The 23,158-nt window shown below is 39.5% G+C and overlaps 1 protein-coding gene across 1 annotated transcript in view; it reads left to right on the forward strand.

The window, feature by feature from the left end:
- Window positions 1-23,158, forward strand: part of LOC135212092 (protein lifeguard 1-like) — a 78,586-nt gene that overhangs the window by 43,433 nt on the left and 11,995 nt on the right. The window contains exons 4-5 of the mRNA XM_064245468.1: window positions 14-135; window positions 22,496-22,586. Of these exons, the coding sequence (XP_064101538.1) occupies window positions 14-135; window positions 22,496-22,586 (213 nt within the window). The remainder of the gene's footprint in view (window positions 1-13; window positions 136-22,495; window positions 22,587-23,158) is intronic.

Raw genomic sequence — 23,158 nt, forward strand, 5'->3', positions numbered from 1 at the left:
TTGATTTTTGTAGATTTGTGAAGGTGTATTGTTGGGAACTGCATCAGCCTCCTTCACGACTAATGAGATTTTATTAGCAGTGGGCATCTGCATTGTTGTGGTTCTCTCCTTAACAATTTTTGCATTCCAAACAAGGTAAGTATTTGAGCTTGTCTTGTATTTTATACCCAAAGCACTAGTGAAGATGAGAATTCTTGATACAAAAATGGAAACTTCTTTTTCTTTAAACTGTAATTGGGAATAAAGAAAATTTTTACTATCTAATTGGGTGGAGTTCACATAATGGAATTTTATATTTAATAAAAAATTATGAAATGACAATCAACAGTGTCTTGTTGGGTATATTGTCATTACATTTGGGTCAAGGAGAAACTTCTTAGCAATTGATTTGTTTTCAGAGAACCATTGGCTAACATTTTAGATACTTGGGGATTAACCCTTTAATGCCGATTGGACATATTAAACGTCGACGAAAATTGTCTGTCGTATGCCAAACTGACGTATGGTACGTTGACGAAAAAAAGTTTGTTTAAAATTTCACGGAAAAATAGTTATAGGCCTACGAAGCGAAAACTTGAATCACGCGCCTTGGGGGATGCTGGGAGTTCACGGATCAAGCTGTTGTTTTGTTTACAATTGTTACCCAGGCGCGCAAGCGCGAATTTCTTTCTTCTCGCACTAAAAAGCATCAGCGACACATCTCAGAAATTATTTCGTCACATTGACATAATTTTTGCACCATTTTATATTAGCTGTTACATAGAGTTTTATATATGAAAATGTGCGCAATTTCCTGTAGAATACAACAAAAAACAACTCATGGTTGTAGCTTTTAACAGTTTTGAAGTATTTTCATATAAATAACGATAAGTGCCAAAATTTCAACCTTCGGTCAACTTTGACTCTACCGAAATGGTCGAAAAATGCAATTGTAAGATAAAACTCTTACATTCTAGTAATGTTCAATTATTTACCTTCATTTTACAACAAATTGGAAGTCTAGCACATATTTCGATTTATGGTGAATTTATGGAAAAAACTTTTTCCTTACGTCCGCGCAGTAACTCTTCCGAAAAAAATCATACATGCGATTGTGGTAATGTTTGCACCATTTTAAATTACCCATACATAAAGTTTTTATATATGAAAATGTGCGCAGTTTCATGCACAAGTACAATAAAAACTAAAAAAACCCATGGTTGTAGCTTTTATAAATTTTGAAATATTTTTCATATAAAAATGATAAGTGACAAATTTTCAACCTTCGGTCCAAATTTGACTCTACCGAAATGGTCGAAAAATGCAATTGTAAGCTAAAACGCTTATATCTAGTAATATTCAAGCATTTACCTTCATTTGCAACAAATTGGAAGTCTCTAGCACAATATTTCGATTTATGGTGAATTTATGAAAAAAATAACATTTTCTTTACGTGCGCGGTAACTCTTCTGAAAAAATCATACGTGCGATTGTGGTAATGTTTGCACCATTTTAAATTAGCCGTTACATAAAGTTTTATATATGAAAATGTGCACAATTTCATGTAGAATACAACAATAAATAATTGAAGGTTGTAGCTTTTCTCATTTTTGAAATATTTGCATATAAATCACGATAAATATAAAGAAAAACCACCCCGTTCGGTCTAAATTTGACTCTACCGAAATGGTCAAAAAACGCAATTGTAAGCTAAAACTCTTACAGTCTAGTAATATTCAGTCATTTATCTACATCTTGAAATAAATTTGAAGTCTCTAGCACAATATTTAGATTTATGGTGAATTTAAGGAAAAAAAACTTTCCTTCCCTCCGCGCGCGGATTTCTACGCCACAAATCTCCGAAATGCGTACGTCCTATTCTCGGAATATTTGCTCCGTTTCATATTAGGCATTTCATAGAGATTTATATATGAAAATGTGTGCAATTTCATGTAGAATAAAACAAAAAATATTTGAAGGTGATAGCTTTTCTTATTTCCGAAATAATTGCATATAAAAAAAAATATATATGTAAAAGAAATCGACATTCGGTCAACTTTAACTCGTCAGATATGGTAAAAAACTGCATTTGTAAGCTAATACTCTTACAGTATAGTAACTATTCAACATCATTTGTTTCTTCATTTTTGGAAAGAAAATTGGAAGTTCTCTAAGGGACCCAATATTTGTAGATTTATGGTTCGAATTTTTTTTTTTGAAAAAAAATATTTTGTTTATGTCCGTGCATTACGAATTCATGCATTATTTTGTGATAATATTTTTCTCTGTGTTGCTTTTATCGTTTTACAATGTGTTATATACCTAATTGATCGCAATTTAGTGTACATTACAACGAAAAAAAAAGTAACTTGTTACCCTTTAACCGTTTTGCGCACAGCGCGATTTGAATACAATTATATATAGAAATTTTCGTTTTGCGCTATCATATATCGTTTTATTTATATATGATAATGATAATTTTTTTTCATTTTATGATGGTTGCATACTAAACTTCAGCCAATGACAAAAAAAAGGAGGCAAAAATGAACTTTTAATCTTGAAAACTAAGCGCGCTGTGATTTTTTGAAAAAAAATATTTTTCCCGCTTCCACGCTCACTCTGAAACACCTCCGGCACACGGGAGACATTTTTTTTATTTTTACCACTTCGACGTTTAAGGGTTAATGGGTTCAAGGGTGCTGTTACTAGAACGCTACTAGCTAGATGTAGCTAGTCCAACTTTGATGATTGTAAAATCCAATGTGGAAATGTTACAAAAGCAATGGAACAAATATTTGGATGTATGGGGTCAATGTATCTCTGAGAGAGATTCTTTGAGTGATGATGAGTTTGATGCACTTGAGAAGAATCCTGCTCAATATGAAGTTTTGCATTATACAGAGACCAATAAATTATTAGATGTCTTAGATCAACTACAGAGTGCAGTTCCTGGAATTTCCAATCCAATCCTGCTCCAACACAATCAGCGTTCCCAGGGTTTCGTTTACCCAGTTAGTAAACAGATTAACAGCTTTCATGCAAGGGTAGAAGAATGGCAAACTTTGTGGGACAGTTTCCTAGTTCATGATCGTAAGGATGTGGACAAGGTATTGAAAATGACACACCTTAAGTCATGTCTGAAAGGTAAAGCATTGTTAGTTGTCTCAGGATTTCAGGTCACAGACCAAGACTATGATGATGCTATTGCAGCTTTGCAAGATATATTTGCTAACCCAGAGAAGGTAAAACAAACATTAGTGCTTCAGTTGTTCAGTATGGGCAAGCCTAAGAATACTGCTAAGGAATTGGAACAGTTTAAGCTCGATTTTGTAAGAATTATCAAGACTCTTCAACACTATGTTACTGATTTACAGTCTTCCCATTGGCTTATTGCTGTTCTGTTACAGAGCAAGTTGCCTATAGATGCAGAGATGTTCATTTTTCAGAAATTTCAGACTAAATATTTTACAGTTGATCAAATCAGCACAGGTCTTGCCAACCACTTGAATTTCTTGATAGGATGCCAAATAGTGGCAAATTACAGTCCGATAGTGATAAATTTCCACAGGATAATGGCAAATCTCACATTAGAGATTGAAGTGAAATCCTCCAACCAGACACGGCAGATATTTACAGATAAGACTCAGATTGCAACTTATTCAGTTGAAGCAACATCATCTAAAAACCAATGTTTATTGTGTTCAATCAGGTAGTCACAGAGCCAGACAATGCTCAAAGTATGCTGATGCAACTTGCCGAAGAAGTAGATATGGGACAGTGTTCTAGACGTTTAAGAAATAAGCATAATGCTCATGATAAACTACGTTTGGTGCCGATATAGTACCTAACATAGGTGCCATTAACCGGTTATTGGCACCAAAACCCAGTTATTGGTGCCATAAATTGCTGATTTTCTGTCTTCGGTGATTTTCGTTTATCATCAAGCTGTCAGAGTGGAACCCCCGCCGATAACAGGTGACTGCCTGTAGTCATCTTTTTTTGAGGGGAATGGAAGTTGGAGCTCAGAATCACCAGTGATAGTACGTAATAGTGTAATGTTTTTTTTAGGGGAATGGCAGTTCAAGTTTATAATCACTGGTGATCAATTTTTTTGCCACATGACTAACAGGGGGTTCTATTTTAATGTGCCATTTACCTAGTCAGCCCTGGAGGATGCCTTTCTGCAAGCCTGGGGCATTTGGAACTCCTACACCTTCCCCCCCTGCCCCCGTCTCTGTCACATCAGGCTGCCAACTGGGTATGGATCATTCCTTGGCTTAGACCCCTTGGTAGCTTCTCGGGGATTCCATGTCAATTAGGTTTACCCCATTATGATGACTTGGCAGTCTCCTAGAGGGATTCCCTGTGGTCCTTTTCCTTCCAGGGTAATTGTGAACATGGTACTTTTTCTTCCATCAAAACTTCCATTGTTCATATGTGGAACAAACTTTCATTCTTAAAAATTCTAATGCAAGTAATCTGTGGCATCTGTAAATCCATGCATATATGAGGTGGAGGCTGGTCACCGACCACATCTGAACCCCGTGATGCACTAGTCTTTCTTCAACCGCCTTGGAGTGTAGATGCTCGCTTTTGCGTTTCTCCTTCCCGACTCCTTCCCAACCCAGAGTCTTTGTTTTGCCTAAGATTTCTTTGTGATTTTGAGTGTGTATTCCTGCTTTGTGATGTCATGGATTCAGCCAAGAAGTCTAGGACCCATTTGCATGTGTCTGGGAGTCCGAGGATTTCCCTGTTCGAGGTTTTTGGCAGTAGGTGCCGTTCCAATGTTTGTAACATCACTAACCGTTGCCAGGAATGTCGTTCCTGGTCTGTGTCACTTTAGAAGTATCTAAAAGAAGGAGGAGTCCCATAGGATGGCCACTTGTCCTTCTTGGGAGGGATTCACACTTTCCCAAGGGGACAATGCTGCTTCCCCTTCCTCCAGAACTTTTCCTTCTGCTACATCTTCTGTTGACGCCCTGTTACCTTCCTTTTTGTTCCATTGATTTATCTTTGGAGTTATTGGCAGTTGTGCAGGGTGACTTTGTTATAATGTTGCCCTCTCTCGAAGAAGGTAATCCTCCCTGGAGAGAGGGGCAATACCATCTTGCTCTTTCATTTCAGATATGGATTCGCACAAGATGGCGACTGTGTGGACATCCCTAGGCCTTTGGGGTACCTCCTCCTTGCAAGGCCTATTGTTGACACATATCATGGCTGGTCGCCTTTCTGCTGTGGCTCCCCCAATAGTCTCCCCCTTCCCCCTGGTCTCCACTGCTTTGGCTCGTGTGTGCTGTCTCCTAGCGGGATACCATAGAAAAAATAAGGCAAATCTTGGTCACCCCCCTTATCTTGCCGTCAGTGAGGCCATCAACTCGGGCTGCCAGTCCAGATGCTGTGACATCACTCCCAGCATCCTTCCCGCCTCTGATGTCACCAAAGCCCCATCGCATGGCCTTATAGATGCCCCATCACATGGCCTTGTACATGCCCCATCGCACGACCAGTACAAGGTCCGTCTTGTGACCATGTACGTGAGTCATCGCACAAGGTCTGTTGTTTGCAGGTGTAGTCTTTCTGGTGGAAGGGGCATCGCCTGGACTCTGATGGAAAGTTCTCCAGTGGCCACTGAGAACGAGGAGGATCTTCTCGGCCGTCTTTGTCGTGTTGTCGTTCTACTATGCTGGATCTGGAGGAGGGGAGAGTCAAGGGTATGTGTCTTCTTTCTCGGAGGTTATTGATCTCATTCGTGAGTTCAATAATCATCCGGGTAGGACACAGACTCCGTCTTCAATGACATCTATGGGCATAGAAGTCATGCTTGGCTCGAGACAGCCTCGTCTGAGAGTGACGAGGGGTGGAACGGAGGACCCCACCCCTCCTAACATGCACCCCTTTCACGGCAACCTCTGGGATGACCGTACCAGTACCCCTGACTGTTTTGGGTTCAATCCATCTTTTCCTGACGCGGGGAATTGGCTGGAATACCTGGTACACGAGACGGTGGACTACGCTCTGGTCACTGCGGTATGGAGCTGAGGACGACCTTGTCGTATTAACTGGCAGGGGTTTGGTTGCAACCTCATTGGACATGGCGCATTTTTTGGGGCTCCACATTTATTTTGGTATGACACCTGCTGTCGACGTCAGGCAATATTGGAAGAGAAATTATTTTTTATGTATGCCGAATGTGCCTGGCGTTATGTCCCGTGATAAATTTGCCTGGCGTTGGACAGGTTACTTCAACGCCTTCAACCGAAGGCCCATACCCCGGAACTAACCCAGTTGATCGCCTCATTTTAGTGCGAACAGTGTTGGATTATATCCGTGAGCGGTGTAGTAATCTCGTGATTCCTGGAAAGAACCTGTCTTTGGATGAGGGGATGATGCCTTACAAAGGACGTCTTAGTATAAAAGTGTATAACCCCAAGAAGCCAAAGAAAATATGATGTGAAATTCTTTCTCATTACCGAGGCCAACACTGGATACGTTGTGGACTTTTCAGTGTATACCGGGGTCTTCTCCACGCTGCGTGACACTGTATTCAACCTTGTGGACGTTTCCTTTTCGTAACCAGGGATATCACCTGTTTATGGATAATTATTATAACTCGGTATCCCTGGCCCAGGAACTGTATGAAGCAGGTGTTCACGTCAGTGGTACCCTTCGGTTGGTGCGTGGGCCCCAGAATGTCCTCAAGAGGTTCGCTAGTCATCCGCAACACCTGGCAAGAGAGACAGAGTGGCGGCGGAAGGGCGCTGTCTTCGTCATCTGTTGGAAGGGTGTCCGACTCGTCCCCATGATTACGACGAGTCATGAACCCATCCAAAGAAGAGATCGTACAGCGGAAGAAGACACGTCGACAGTGCCGAGTTGTGTTTGAGGAGTTTTCATACCCGACGCGGCCCTACTGTCATTGGGCACTACAACAGGCACATGGGAGGAGTTGATCTCTTTGATCAGCTCATCCAGTACTATCCCTTCGCCAGGAGAACCAGAAGGTGGACACAGAAGCTCCTCAAATACATCCTTCAGTTGGCCCTCCAAAATGCCTACATACTGTACTGTGGGTACCGCGTGACAATCTTCCGAGGTTGACCCACATACAGTTCCTAGAGGTAGCCGGGAATGCCCTCATCAACTTCGATCCCGATGAGTGGCCTTCCATAACTGACCCCCTGCCCCGAGCTGCAGATCTGCCCCTAGAGGAAAGGGCAGATAGGAGGGCCAACTTCGCTCGACCTGCCGCCGCCCCCTGCTGACGACGCCCCTCTTGCTGCCGGCCCCGCCATCAACCGCTTCTCGTCGGGTAGTGGACCCTGCGTGTCGGCTGCAGCCAGGGGAACACATACTGGAGGCCTTAGGAAGGTCGAAGGCAGAAACGGTGCCGGGTGTGCCATATGAATGGCAGAAGGAGAGACACCCGGTTCTTTTCTTGTCGTCTCTGCAAAGTTGCTCTTTGCAGGATAGGGGAGCGGGACCAAAAGTACCACACTAAGGTCATGTATTGGAGCGTGCCCCCTAAACCGACAGCGGAGGGCGCACGGGGGGGCCGCCGGGTCCATCAGCAGTAAGGGCGCGCGTCTCCCTCCTCCACCTGTAACTCGTCATGTCGAGTGGAAAAAAATGCAAGACTCTTCAATGGAGGAGGGAGAAAACAAGAACCGAACGAAGAGTCAGGATTAACGAGTGAGTATTCTGCATTTATTTTATATTTAGTTTTATATTTATTACAATTTTTTATATATCTGAATGTGTGCATGATAAAATAATAATAAGACATTTCATTGTATGCGAAAAGAGAAGTGTCACCTGGATTCTTTTATTTATGTATTGGTACCAGAATCGAAGAATGTAATATATATATTTTACGTATAAAAAAAAATAAAAAAAAAAATGCTATATATATATATATATATATATATATATATATATATATATATATATATATATATATATATATATATATTATAAATATTTTTTTTTGGGGGGTAAGCAAATTACTTACAGTCTAGTAATATTCAATCATTTACCTTCACTTTAAAACAAATTGCAAGTCTCTAGAACAATATCTCGATTTATTGGTGAATATTTGAAAAAAATATTTTTATTCCCTCCGCGCACCGATTCTCGGCCGAAAATCTCCGAAACGCGTAGGTCACATTCTCCTAATATTTGTGCCTTTTCATATTACGCTTATTTTATAGTTTTTTATATATGGAAATGTGCACAAAAATATGCACAATATAACAAAAAAAATATTGGAAGGTTGTAGCATTTTCTATTTTTGAAATATTTGCATATAAAGTACGATAAGTACGAAAAAAACTACGATCGGTCAACTTTGACTCAACCGAAAAGGGTAAAAAAAAAACGCATTTATAACATAAAAAATCTTAGTCTAGTAATATTCAATCATTTATCTTCATTTTAAAACAATTGCAAGTCTCTAGAAAAAAAAAACAATATCTCGATTTATGGTGAATATTTGAAAAAATTTTTTTTATTTTTTTCCCTCCGCGCGCCGATTCCTGGCGGCCCGAAAATCTCGGAAACGCGTAGGGTCACATTTCCTTCCTAATATTTGAGCCTTTTCATATTACGTTTTTTTTTTAAGGTTTATATATGGAAAAAATGTGCGCAAAAAAAACATGCACAATATAACAAAAAATATTGGAAGGTTGTAGCATTTTCTCATTTTTGAATATTTGCATATAAAGTACGATAAGTACGGAAAAAAAAACTACGATCGGTAACTTTGACTCAACCGAAAAGGTAAAAAAAAAAACGCATATAACACATAAAAATCTTACAGTCTAGTAATATTCAATCATTTATCTTCATTTTAAAACATATGCAAGTCTCTAGAACAATATCTCGATTTTTATGTGAATTTTTGAAAAAAAAAAAAATTTTTTTTTCCGCCCCTCCGCGCGATGATTCTCGGCCGATCTAAAATCTCTGAAACGCGTAGGTCACATCTCCTAATATTTGAGCCTTTTCATATTACGCTTTTTTTAAAGGTTTTATATATGGAAATGTGCGCAAAAACATGCACAATATAACAAAAAATATTGGAAGGTTGTAGCATTTCTCATTTTTGAAATATTTGCATATAAAGCACAATAAGTACGAAAAAAACTACGATCGGTCAACTTTGACTCAACCGAAAAGGTCAAAAAAAAGCATTGTAAACATAAAAAATCTTACAGTCTAGTAATATTCAATCATTTATCTTAATTTTAAAACAAATTGCAAGTCTCTAGAACAATATCTCGATTTATGGTGAATTTTTGAAAAAAAAAATTTTTTAAAAATTTTTTCCCCTCCGCGCGCCGATTCTCGGCCGAAAATCTCGAAACGCGTAGGTCACATTCTCCTAATATTTGAGCCTTTTCATATTACGGCTTTTTTTAAAGGTTTATATATGGGAAATGTGCGCAAAAAACATGCAAAATATAAACAAAAAATATTGGAAGGTTGTTAGCATTTCTATTTTTGAAATATTTTGCATATAAAGTATGATATGTACGAAAAAACTACGATCGGTCAACTTTGACTTAACCGAAAAGGTCAAAAAACGCATTTATAACATAAAAATCTTACAGTCTAGTAATATTCAATCATTTATCTTCAATTTAAAACATATTGCAAGTCTCTAGAACAATATTTCAATTTATGGTGAATTTTTGAAAAAATATTTTTATTCCCTCCGCGCACCGATTCTTGGGCCGAAAATCTCCGAAACGCGTAGGTCATTCATCCTAATATTTATGCCTTTTCATATTACGCTTTTTTTAAAGGTTTATATATGGAAATATGCGCAAAAACATGCACAATATAACTAAAAATATTGGAAGGTTGTAGCATTTCTCATTTTTGAAATATTTGCATATAAAGTATGATAAGTACGAAAAAACTACGATCGGTCAACTTTGACTTAACCGAAAAGGTAAAAAAAAAACGCATTTATAATAATAAAAATCTTACAGTCTAGTAATATTCAATCATTTATCTTCATTTTAAAACATATTGCAAGTCTCTAGAACAATATCTCAATTTATGGTGAATTTTTGAAAAAAATATTTTTATTCCATTCCGCCCGCCACCAGATTCTTGGCCGAAAATCTCCGAACGCGTAGGTCCACATTCTAATAATATTTGTGCAAAAATTTCTTCATATAGCTTATTTTATGTTTTAATATATGAAAGTGACGCAAAAACACACGCACAATTATAACAAAAAATATTGGAAGGTTGTAGCGATTTTCTTTTTGAAATATTGAATATAAATTACGATTTAGTACTAAAAAAACTAACCGAAACTACGGATCAAAAAAGGTCAACTGGGACTCAACGAAAAGGATTAAAAAACGCATTAATAACATAAAAATCTTACAGCTCTAGTAATATACAATCATTTATCTTCATTTTAAAACAAAATTGCAAAAGTCCTCTAGAACAATATTTCGATTTTATGGTGAATTTTTTGAAAAAAATATTTTTTTCCCCTCCGCGCGCCGATCTCGGCCGAAAAAATCTCGGAAACGCGTAGTCATTCTCCTAATATTGAGCCTTTTCATAATTACGCTTTTTTTAAGGTTTATATATGGAAATGTGCCCAAAAACATGCACAATCTAACAAAAGATATTGGAAGGTTGTAGCATTTCTCATTTTTGAAATATTTGCATATAAAGTACGATAAGTACGACTAAAAAAACTACGATCGGTCAACTTTGACTCAACAGAAAAGGTAAAAAACGCATTTATAACATAAAAATCTTACAGTCTAGTAATATTCAATCATTTATCTTCATTTTTAAAACATATTGCAAAGTCCTCTAGAAACAATTATCTTGATTTATGGGTGAATTTTGAAAAAAATATTTTTTTCCCCTTTCCCCACCGGGGCTCGACGATTTCTCGGCCCGAAAATCTCCAGAAACGCGTAGGTCACATTCTCCTAATATTTGAGCCTTTTTCATATTAGCTTTTTTTTAAAGGTTATATATGGAAATGTGCGCAAAAAAAAAACATGCACAATATAACAAAAAATATTGAAAGATTGTAGCATTTCTCATTTTTTGAAATATTTGCATATAAAGTACAATAAGTACGAAAAAAACTACGATCGGTCAACTTTGACTCAACCGAAAAGGTCAAAAAACGCATTTATAACATAAAATCGTACAGTTTAGTATATTCAATCATTTATCTTTTCATTTTAAAACAAATTGCAAGTCTCTAGAACAATATCTCGATTTATGGTGAATTTTTTGAAAAAAATACATTTTTTTTCCCCCTTCCCGCGCATCGCCGTTCTCGGCCGAAAATCTCCGAAACGCTAGTCCCCTTCTCCTAATATTTGAGCCTTTTCATATTACTTTTTTTAAAAGGTTTATATAGGAAATGTGCGCAAAAACAGCACATATAACAAAAAATATTGGAAGGTTGTAGCTTTCTATTTTTGAAATATTTCATATAAATACTAGAAACAAAAAACTACGATCGGTCCAACTTTGACTCAACCGAGTCAAAAAACGCATTTAAACATAAAAAATACAGTCTGTAATATTCAATCATTTATCTTCAATTTAAAACAAATTGCAATCTCTAGAACAATATCTCGATTTATGGTGAATATTTGAAAAAAATATTTTTATTCCGTCCGCGCGCCGATTCTCGGCCGAAAATCTCCGAAACGCGTAGGTCACATTCTACCTAATATTTTGTGCCTTTTCATATTACGCTTTTTTTAGAGGTTTATATATGGAAATGTGCGCAAAAACGTGCACAATATAACAAAAAATATTGGAAGGTTGTAGCATTTATCATTTTTGAAATATTTGCATATAAAGTACGATAAGTACGAAAAAAACTACGATCGGTCAACTTTGACTCAACCGAAATGGTCAAAAAACGCATTTTTAACATAAAAATCTTACGTCTAGTAATATTCAATCATTTATCTTCAATTTAAAACATATTGCAAGTCTCTAGAACAATATCTCGATTTTATGGTGAATATTTGAAAAAAATATTTTTATTCCGTCCGCGCGCCGCTTCTCGGCCGAAAATCTCCGAAACGCGTAGGTCACATTTTCTCCTAAATATTTGTGCCCTTTTCATATACGCTTTTTTTTAGAGTTTCATATGGAAATGTGCACAAAAGCGTGCACAATAACAAAAAATATTGGAAGGTTGTAGCATTTATCATTTTTGAAATATTTTGCATATAAAGTACGATAAGTACGAAAAAAACTACGATCGGTAAACTTTGACTCAACCGAAATGGTCAAAAAAACGCCTTTGTAACATAAAAATCTTACAGTCTAGTAATATTCATCATTTATCTTCAATTTAAAACATATTGCAAGTCTCTAGAACAATATCTCGATTTATGGTGAATATTTGAAAAAAATATTTTTATTCCCTCCGCTCGCCGATTCTTGGCCGAAAATCTCGGAAAACGACGTAGGTCACATTCTCCTAATATTTGAGCCTTTTCATATTACGCTTTTTTTAGAGTTTTATATATGAAAATGTGCAAAAACATGCACAATATAACAAAAATTATTGGAAGGTTGTAGCATTTCTCATTTTTTTTTTTTTTTTTTTATATTTGCATATAAAAAAAAATTTTAAACAAAAATTTCGACATTCGACTTCGGTCAACTTTAACTCTTCGAAATGGTCGAAAACTGCATTTGTAAGCTAAAACTCTTAACAGTATCGTAATATTTCAATCATTTTCCTTCATTTTGAAACAATTGCAAGTCTCTATAACAATCTTTCGATTTATGGTGGAATTTTTTAAAAAATTAAAATTTTTTTATTTTTTTACATCCGCGCGCTACGAATTCATGCATCATTTGTGATAATATTTCTCTGTGTTGCTTTTATCATTTTACAATGTGTTATATATCAAAATGATCGCAATTTAGTGCACATTACAACGGAAAAAAAGTAACTTGTTACCTCTAACCGTTTGGCGCACAGCGCGATTTGAATACAATATATAGTTTAAATTTCGTTTTTTTGCGCTATCATATATCGCATTATTTATATATGATAATGATAATTTTTTTTTCATTTTCTAATGGTTGCATACTAAACTTCAAGCAATGACAAAAAAAGGAGCCAAAAATGAACTCTTAATCTTGAAAACTAAGCGCGCTGTGATTTTTTGAAAAAAATATTTTTTTTTCCGCTTGCGCTCGGTCTCAAACCCCTCCGGCATACGGGAGTCATTTTTTTATTTACCGCTTCGGCGTTTAAGGGTTTAAGAAAATCTGCAAAGCAATCAGCGTCCATTAGGACTCCTCAGCCTGTAGCTTCATCAAAGTCAAAGTAACAGCATAGTCCCTTTCGGCTGCTCCTCCAAGCCAGGAAAGGGGCCTAGGGGAAGAGGCAGAGTGGGTTGTTGATAGAGGGAGCACCACTCCCGGGGGGATGCCCGGCAGGCCATTGGCCCAAATGTCAATACCACGGAGTGGAGAGGTGGTTAGTAAATGTCCTTTAGGTGGAGTACCTACTACCTTTCGACTTTCCTCCCCCTCTCTCCGATCGTCCCCTCCTCAACCTGACTTGAATACTCAAGGCTCTCCGAAGCACTTAGCTCTCAGGGAGGAAGTGTCAAAGATGTTGGACAAGGGCACAGTGGAAGAAGTTCTTAGTCTTCACTAGGGTGCTACAGAAGGATCTTCCTGGTGCCAAAGGCTACGGGGAATTGGAGACCAGTGATAGATCTTTCCACGCTGAACCACTGCATCAGAAAGATGAAGTTCAGAATGGAGACACCCCAGACAGTTTTGGCAGCAGTAAGGCAGAACAACTTCATGCTTTCAATAGACTTTAAGAATGCTTACTTCCAGATCCCAATTCACCTTCGCATAGGATATTCCATCAGTTCAGCCTTGGAGAGCAAGTGTTCCATTTCAAGGTCCTTTGCTTTGGTATGACTACAGCCCCACAAGTGTTCACAAGGGTCTCTACCCTGGTTTCAATATGAGCCCATGCTCAGGGGATTAACCTGTTGAGATATCTTGACGATTGGCTGGTCTTGGCAAGTTCCAGGGAGAAGTTGGTTTGGAACAGGGACCGTCTTCTCCAGTTTTGTGAGAGCTTGGGCATTGTAGTAAACCTGGAGAAGTCCAATCTGCTTCCCAGCCAGAGGATTCTTTACCTGGGTATGGTAATAGATATGGCAGCAGCAAGTGTTTAAACGTCCGACCAAAGGTTACACCAGTTCAGGACGGTGGCTCATTCCTTCCTTGCTCAGCTAAAGCAACCAGCTCTCCAGGGGCAAATTCCAAATTCTTCTCGGTATCTTGTCATCACTCAAGAAGCAGGTCCTTCATGGGCATCTCCACATTTGCTTTCTGCTGTGGGAACTGAAAGAGTTCTTATCCCCCCCCCCCCCCCCCCCCCCCCCCCCCCCCCCCCCCCCCCCCCCCCCCCCCCCTTTTTTTTTTTTTTTTTTTTACCCCCCCCCCCCCCCCTTTTTTTTTTTTTTTTTGTTTTTAATGCTGGTATTTCATTAAGGGACATGTGTACTGAGAGAGAGAGAGAGAGAGAGAGAGAGAGAGAGAGAGAGAGAGAGAGAGAGAGAGAGAGAGAGAGGTGATTTTGTGAGATTTTAATTTAGCATTTTATTGATATTTTGCTGTTTACATTTAAAATGAAAATAGTACAGTGGACCCCCGTATTCGCGTTCTCAGCATTCGCAGACTCACCCATTTGTGGATTTTTCTCTGGAACATATTCCCCCAATATTTGCAGGAAATTCATGTATTTGCTGTCTTTTTCTGGGAAATGTCCACAAATTCCTTGTTTTTTTTTTATCAATATCATCATAAAATGCAATTTTTGTGATAAAACTATTAAAAAACCAGGCATAAATATTTTTAGTGGGTTTTCCTTGAGTTTTAACTAACAAAATAGGCAGTTTTAAGTGTTTTTTTGGGGTTTCAACTATTCGTGGGTTCTAGCTTTTTGGGGGGTCTGGTACGCATCCTCTGCGAATACAGGGAGATCACTGTGTACGTACATACGTACATTCATTGGTGAATATTAATTTCTGATGAATATAACTGATAAGCTTCGTAATCCTGGAACATCGTAAGCCAAAACTGTCATAAACCGGGGACTGCCTTTACATATATGCAACACAGACAAATCGACAAAGCTGCGATTATACCCGTGATATAGACTGAGAAGTGGTCCAAGGAAAAACCCGTTGCCAACTGATCCCGCAGTGCAGATCTGTGGCTAAGTGATGGCCCACTACTCTCACCTTCAGGTTCTGTCACAGATAGTACTGTACATGCGCGAGTGCATGACATCAGAGGATTGGATTCCTCTGTAGCTTTTAAGAACTTGTCTGTTCATAGGATCTTGAATGCTGGTTCCTGGCTTTGGCAAACCATTTTCACTTCCTTTTACCCGAAGTATATTGCGCACAGGGCCTTGAACACTTTCCTTGGGTCTGGTGTTGGCTGCCCTACAAATTTTGTAGCTCATCCAGTGCCTCTGGCGGGACAGTTTGTATCTTACCTAAGGTAATTGTGTGGAAGAGAGAGTGTGTGAGTTGGCTGGTCTCCCCTTTTTCTCCTTTCTTCTTCCTACGGGCAGGTTAAAGAATGGACATTTCATACGCTGGAACTGGTCTGATACTGGTGAGTGCGGGTGCCATACTGCTTTGCTTTTTTGGTTTGTATTCCATACAAACCATTTACTTCTCTCTCTAGCAAGGGGAGGGAGGAGTGGTGACAAACACCTTGTGGCCTACATGATTTGTTACATGAACAGATGGAGTTCTCTTGGTCTTCTGTAGATGCAGTGAATCTGGACATGTATCATTGTGTATAATCCAATAGGGCCGAGTTTTTAGATACTCTCATATATATTCGCTCATGGGCTCTGACCCCCTTCTTTAGAACTTGAGCTTCTATGAAGGCTGGTGAGGTGGGCTGAACCTCCAGTCAGTTCAGGGTACTTGTACCTCCCTCCAGGTATAAGTCCTTCCTATTGTAAAGACCAAAGGTTTGTTAAGCATATGAACAAATGACAAATTTGTAATCAGTTTGTATTTTTCATAGTCAACAAACCTGGTCTTAAAATTGATTGCCCATCTCTACCCACCCCTCTCATATCCTGGGATGGAAGAAAGACTAGTGGGTGACAGGGTTCAGATGTGGTTGGTGACCAGCTTCCACCTATATATGCATGGGTTGTCAGATACCACAGATTCCTTGCATTATAATCTTTAATTGATTTTTACTGGTTTCCAGCTGGCTCTAAAAGAGTATTCTATTGTTAAGACCTTAGGCTTGTTAGCTCTGAAAAATACAAATAGATTAAAAATTTGTCATTGAAAACAAATTGATTAAAAATTTGTCATTGAAAAACAAAAGTAAGGAATTTTGTTTTTAAAGGTGTAAGAGGAGGAACACTGTGCAGTTGCGCTTTGAAACAATTTTAGGGGAGAGTGGAAAGTATACGGAAGAAAGATAATATGAATATAGGTACAAAAAAAGGATTGGAAGCGGTTGCAGCTACAAGTCAAAGTGATACAGCAAAAATTCTTAGGTAATGCCTGCAGTGTGCCACATGAGGTGCATCGATGGCACTATTCTGCTACTTGGTTAACTGCCTTGAACCAGGCCTTCAGACCAAAGGGCATAGATCTCAGTGCCAGTTAGAAGTTTTGATCCGTCTTGCCTGCTTAGTGCTACAACTTCCAATAAGAAAATCTTTCCCCCATAGACTGCTTGGACTCGATCGGGCCCTTGAGTCAGATTTTGGACTAAGACATCACTCACCGACTTCATTTCCCTCATTGAGGTGTTTTGGCAAGTATCACGACATTTTCCTGTACTTGGAGACTGGAAATACTTGCTCGCTTACACCTGGGTTTGTGGCAAAACTCTGGAATCACCTGCTTGTTTCCTCTTTTTGGGACCTTTTGGTGGTGCAGATGAGAGAGTACTGTGCCCAGTGTGAGTGGTATTTACTAACTAGTAGGATCCTATATTTTACATTAGGAGTGTAGGTATCTCTTGCTAGTTTTGTCAAACACTAAAGTAGGTGTTCAGAATGCCTCCTATTTCCAGCTTTGTGGTTTATCAGATGAGCTTACTGTTTCTGACAACAGTTGGTTGTATAGCTTGAATGATTCTCACAAAATTAGGGGTATGGATCTGTTTCTAGCATTTCAGATAGGTGTTTCGGTAAGTAGTGATGAGGGCAGATGTTTGTAACAAAGTGCCAAGGCCAATGGCTGTTTGTGTAATTTCAAGTTGCTGCAGTTTTTGGAACATTATTCATCTCTTAACAAATACACCTAAGACTTTCATACTATATACCACTATTAGAGAACCACTTGTACATCTGCAGTACGGCCAATGGTGCTGTCAAAATTTAAACATGCCCCACAAGCAATGATACCTTAAAGTCCAACCATCACAAAGATACTAACCAGATCAAGGAGGCAAATGTAACGAATGTATTGACCAGTCAACAGTGAAACAGTGACCACTCTCCAGCCAGTGAGCAATACATTAACCCTCTTACGCCGGAGCGGTAAATAAAAAAATGACTCCCGTATGCCGGAGGGGTTTGAGAGTGAGCGCGGAAGCGGAAAAAATATTTTTTTCAAAAAATTACAGCGCGCTTAGTTGTTAAGATTAAGAGTTCATTTTTGGCTCCTCTTTTTTGTCATTGCTTGAAGTTTAGTATGCAACCATCAGAAATGAAAAAAATTATCATTATCATATATAAATAATGCGATATATGATAGCACAAAAATGAAATTTCATATATAATTGTATTCAAATCGCGCTGTGCGCAAAACGGTTGGAGGTGGTAACAAGTTACTTTTTTTTTCGTTGTAATGTGCACTAAATTGCAATCATTTTGGTATATAACACATTGTAAAATGATAAAAGCAACACAGAGAAAATATGTAAAACGATAAAAGCAACACAGAGAAAATATTATCACACAAAATGATGCATGAATTCGTAGCGCAACGCGGACGTAAAAAAACAAAAAATAATTTTTTTAAAAATTCACCATAAATCGAAATATTGTTATAGAGACTTGCAATTTATTTCAAAATGAAGGTAAAGATGGAATATTACGATACTGTAAGAGTTTAGCTTACAAATGCAGTTTTCGACCATTTCAGACGAGTTAAAGTTGACCAAATGTCGAATTTTTGTTTAAAATATTTTTTTATATGCAAATATAAAAAAACAAATTGAGAAACTGCTACAACCATTCCCAATCCTTTTTGTTAATATTGTGCATGTTTTTGCGCACATTTTCATATATAAAACTCTAAAAAAAGTGTAATATTAAAAGGCACAAATATTAGGAGAATGTGACCGCGTTTCGGAGATTTTTCGGCCGAGAATCGGCGCTCGGACGGAATAAAAATATTTTTTTCAAATATTCACCATAAATCGAGATATTGTTCTAGAGACTTGCAATTTGTTTTATAGTGAAGATAAATTATTGAATATTAATAGACTGTAAGATTTTTATGTTACAAATGCGTTTTTGCGACCATTTCAGTCGAGTCAAAATTGACGATCGTAGTTTTTTTTCGTACTTATCGTACTTTATATGCAAATATTTCAAAAATGAGAAATTCTACAACCTTCCAATATTTTTGTTATATTGTGTATGTTTTTGCACACATTTCCATATATAAACTCTAAAATAAGCATAATATGAAAAGGCACAAATATTAGGAGAATGTGACCTACGCATTTCGGAGATTCGCTGCCGAGAATCGGCGCGGAGGGAAAACAAATATTTTTTTCAAATATTCACCATAAATCGAGATATTGTTCTAGAGACTTGCAATTTGTTTTAAAGTGAAGGTAAATGATTGAATATTACTAGACTGTAAGTAATTTGCTTACCCAAAAAAACCCAATATTTATAATGATATATATATATATGTATTTTTTTTTAATACGTAAAATATATATATTACATTCTTCGATTCTGGTACCAATACATAAATAAAAGGAATGCAGGTGACACTTCTCTTTTCGCATACAATGAAATCTCTTGTTATATTTTGTATCATGCATAGATACGGATATATAAAAAATTGTAATAATATAAAAATAATATAAAATAAATGCAGAATACTCACTTCGTTAATCCTGCTCTCTTCGTTCTATTCTTATTTTCTCCCTCCTCCATTGAAGAGTCTTGCATTTTTTCCACTCGACATGACGAGGTACAGGTGGAGGAGGGAGACGCGCGCCCTTACTGCTGATGGACCCAGCGGCCCGTGCGCCCTCCGCTGTCGGTTTAGGGGGTGCGCTCCAGTACATGACCTTAGTGTGGTACTTTCGGTCACACTCCCCTATCCTGCAAAGAGCAACTTTGCAGAGACGACAGAAGAACCGGGGTGTTCTCTCCTTCTGCCATTCATATGGCACACCCGGCACCGTTTCTGCCTTCGCCCTTGTAAGGCCTCAGTATGTATTCCCCTGGCTGCAGCCGACACACAGGGTCCACTACCCGACAAGAAGCGGTGATGGCGGGGCCGGCAGCAAGAGGGGCGTCGTCAGCGGGGCAGCAGCAGCAAGAGGGGCGTCGTCAGCAGGGTCGGCGGCAGCAAGCGGGGCGTCCGTCAGCATGGCGGCGGCGGTAAGCAAAGAGGGGCGTCGTCAGCAGGGGCGGCGGCAGGGTCGAGCGAAGTTGGCCCTACCTATCTGCCCTTTCCTCTAGGGGCAGATCTGCAGCTCGGGGCAGGGGGTCAGTTATGGAAGGCCACTCATCGGGATCGAAGTTGATGAGGGCATTCCCGGCTTCCTCTAGGAACTTGTAAGTGGGTCAACCTCGGAAGTGTCACCGCGGTTGGTACCCACAGTACAGATGTAGGCATTTTGGAGGGCCAACCTGGAAGGATGTATTTGAGGAGCTTCTGTGTCCACCTTCTGGTTCTCCTGGCGAAGGGATAGTACTGGATGAGCTGATCAAAGAGATCAACTCCTCCATGTGCCTGTTGTAGTGCCCAATGAAGGTAGGCCGCTCGATACGAAACTCCTCAACACACTCGGCCCTGTCGACGTGTCTTCTTCCGCTGTACGATCTCTTCTTGGATGGGTTCATGACTCGTCGTAATCATGGGGACGATCGGACACCCTTCCAACAGATGACGAAGACAGCGCCCTTCCGGCCGCCACTCTGTCTCTCCTCTTGCCAGGTGTTGCGGATGACTAGCGAACCTCTTGAGGCCATTCGGGGCCCCACGCACCAACCGAAGGGTACCATGATGTGAACACCTGCTTCATACAGTTCCTGGGCCAGGGATACCGAGTTATAATAATTATCCATAAACAGGTGATATCCCTGGTTACGGAAACGTCCCCACAAGATTGAATACAGTGTCACGCAGCGTGGAGAAGACCCCGGAATACACTGAAAAGTCCACAACGTATCCAGTGTTGGCCTCGGTAATAAGAAAGAATTTCACACCATATTTCTTTGGCTTCTTGGGGTTATACACTTTTATACTAAGTCGTCCTTTGTAAGGCTCATCCCTCATCCAAAGACAGGTTCTTTCCAGGAATCACGATATTACTACACCGCTCACGATATAATCCAACACTGTACGCACTAAAATGAGGCGATCACTGTTATTCCGGGGTATGGCCCTTCGGTTGAAGACGTTGAAGTACCTGTCCAACGCCAGGAAATTATCACGGGACATAACGCCAGGCACATTAGGCATACATAAAAAATAATTTCTCCTCCAATATTGCCTGACGTCGGAAGCAGGTGTCATACCAAAATAAATGTGCAGCCCCAAAAAATGCGCCATGTCAATGAGGTTGCAACCCCGCCAGTAATACGACAAGGTCGTCCTCAGCTCATACCGGCAGTACCGAGCGTAGTCCACCGTCTCGTGTACCAGGTATTCCAGCAATTCCCGCGTCAGGAAAAGCTGGATGAACCCCAAAACAGTCAGGGGTACTGGTACGGTGAGCCCAGGGGTTGCCGTGAAGGGGTGCATGTTAGGAGGGGTGGGGTCCTCCGTCCACCCCTCGTCACTCTCCGAGGACCGACCTTCACCTTGGCTGGCGCGACGAGCCGACCTTCTACGTGGTGCGCGCGCGGGTGCGGGCACGATATTGCACTCTACCCTCCCCTGTTGGCCCATCACCCTCACTTAGGCCTTCACTTTCTGTATCGTCCTCTGCGATAAAACTTGACCCCGTATCCCCATCCTCCCCCTCCTCAGATTCCCCCTCATAAGCACTGAACCCACTGAATTCGAGCTCACTTGCGGGCGGGATGTGAGCCTCGAACGGACATTGGGGGCATATATTCATCCTCACTTTCATCGGACTGATGTCCTAATCACTGATGACCATCCGCCATCAAAATGAGACTTGCGACATGTTCCCCCCCCGATCAAGCTACGATAGATATTCATCTATTTCCCTTGGTTGAGGCCTCCCAAATGCTTACGAATGCCCCTAAGGACGCCCACATGCTTCCTAGGGGTAACCAAAGGCATACGCTTTGTGTTCCTAAACACTTTCGCAGCCTCGACGTGGGCCGCACAGAACGTCCTTGAGGCGCGGGTGCTTCTGCTGGGTGCTTTGGCCCCTCGCCAGCATCCAGGTCCAAAACTCGCCTTACACGATCCCTTCCCTTCCGACGGGTAAAAACGCGCCTTTCGCGGTTCACACGTCGTTGAGACATATCTAGGAATGTCCTGTAGCAACACAAATGCTCCAAGTCTCGCACAAGTCCAGAAAAAACACGCTTTTGACGAAGATCGCTCTCAGATGATCGCTACTGATGCTGGCTGGAGCGAGAAGGGATATCGCGCATGCGCACTTGGGTCATGCTTCAAAACAAAACAAGGCCTTGATCCGTGAACTCCCAGCATCCCCCAAGGCGCGTGATTCAAAAGTTTTAGGCTGGTAGGCTTATAAGTATTTTTCCGCGAATTTTTAAAAAAAACTTTTGTATGTCGACGTAAAATACGTCCAGTCGGCACCCGAGAGACAAAAAAATGTCGACGTAAAAATACGTCCAGGTCGCGTAAGAGGGTTAATGTGAACTAATCATATCCCTGCATATGGTCCATATACTTTTACCTAATTGAATATACCCTACTGCATTAAGATAATACAATATTGGTGTGTTTTATTCTTTTACTTCATTATGCATTCCCATTATTGAAAGAGAAACCCCAGATTGGTCTCATGTCCTTCAGATGGTCATCATCAGTGTCTTGATTATTATGCATCTCTTATTCAATCTCTGTTCTGTAGAAAAGAAGTTTGAAGACAGAAAATTGATTCAAATTGAATGCTGCTGAAGCAGCACTTTTTAAAAAATATGTTTGAAGTTTCTCTCTTTCCTTATAAATGGATTTGATTTGCAAAACATGAATGTACAGGGATTATCAACGAAAAATGAGCAAATCATTTATTCCTGTTATTGCAATCTAAAAGCTGTTTTGTTTTTCAGGTTTGACTTTACAACATGTGGAATGTTTGTTTTTGTGAGCGTTATTGTTCTTCTCATGTTTGGTCTCCTGGCTGTAATTATTCAGAACAAGGTAAGCTTGTACTGACATTCTGTACTAGATATTTATATAAATGTCATGGTAAATGTACTATTTATTTTCTTTATGGTATGAGCAATGGGAATACAGGCGGCCCGCGGTTAACAGCGCAATCACTCAACGGCGAATCGGTTTTACGGCAGTGTTGTCTAACGAGTTCATACATTTGTAGAAATGCCGTTAAGACCATAAAGGTTATGCAAATTATATTAACAAATTTTATGGAGAGTTATTACGTTGGTATTAGGGTAAAATATATGCCTCTGACGCTGTTCTATGCCGAAAATATAGAGTCACATAAGTGCAAATTTAGCTATGGATGTGTCGATTTATAAATGTTTATGCTTTTGTTTAAAATGTGTCTGAAAATGCATTACGTGAAAGGCATTTTTATTTCACTGTACAGAAATATGATATAAAGGCAGCTTTTGAAAGTGCCCTTCACGTTATCAAATACAATGTTTTTCATGTTCTTCTTGTTAGCCGCCGCCTGCCGCTCTTCCGAAAATATCGATTTTAAAAAAGTGCAAATTAGCATCGATGTGTTGATTTTATAAATGTTTATG

This window comes from Macrobrachium nipponense, chromosome 40 (genome assembly GCF_015104395.2).
Source record: "Macrobrachium nipponense isolate FS-2020 chromosome 40, ASM1510439v2, whole genome shotgun sequence".
Taxonomy (NCBI): domain Eukaryota; kingdom Metazoa; phylum Arthropoda; class Malacostraca; order Decapoda; family Palaemonidae; genus Macrobrachium; species Macrobrachium nipponense.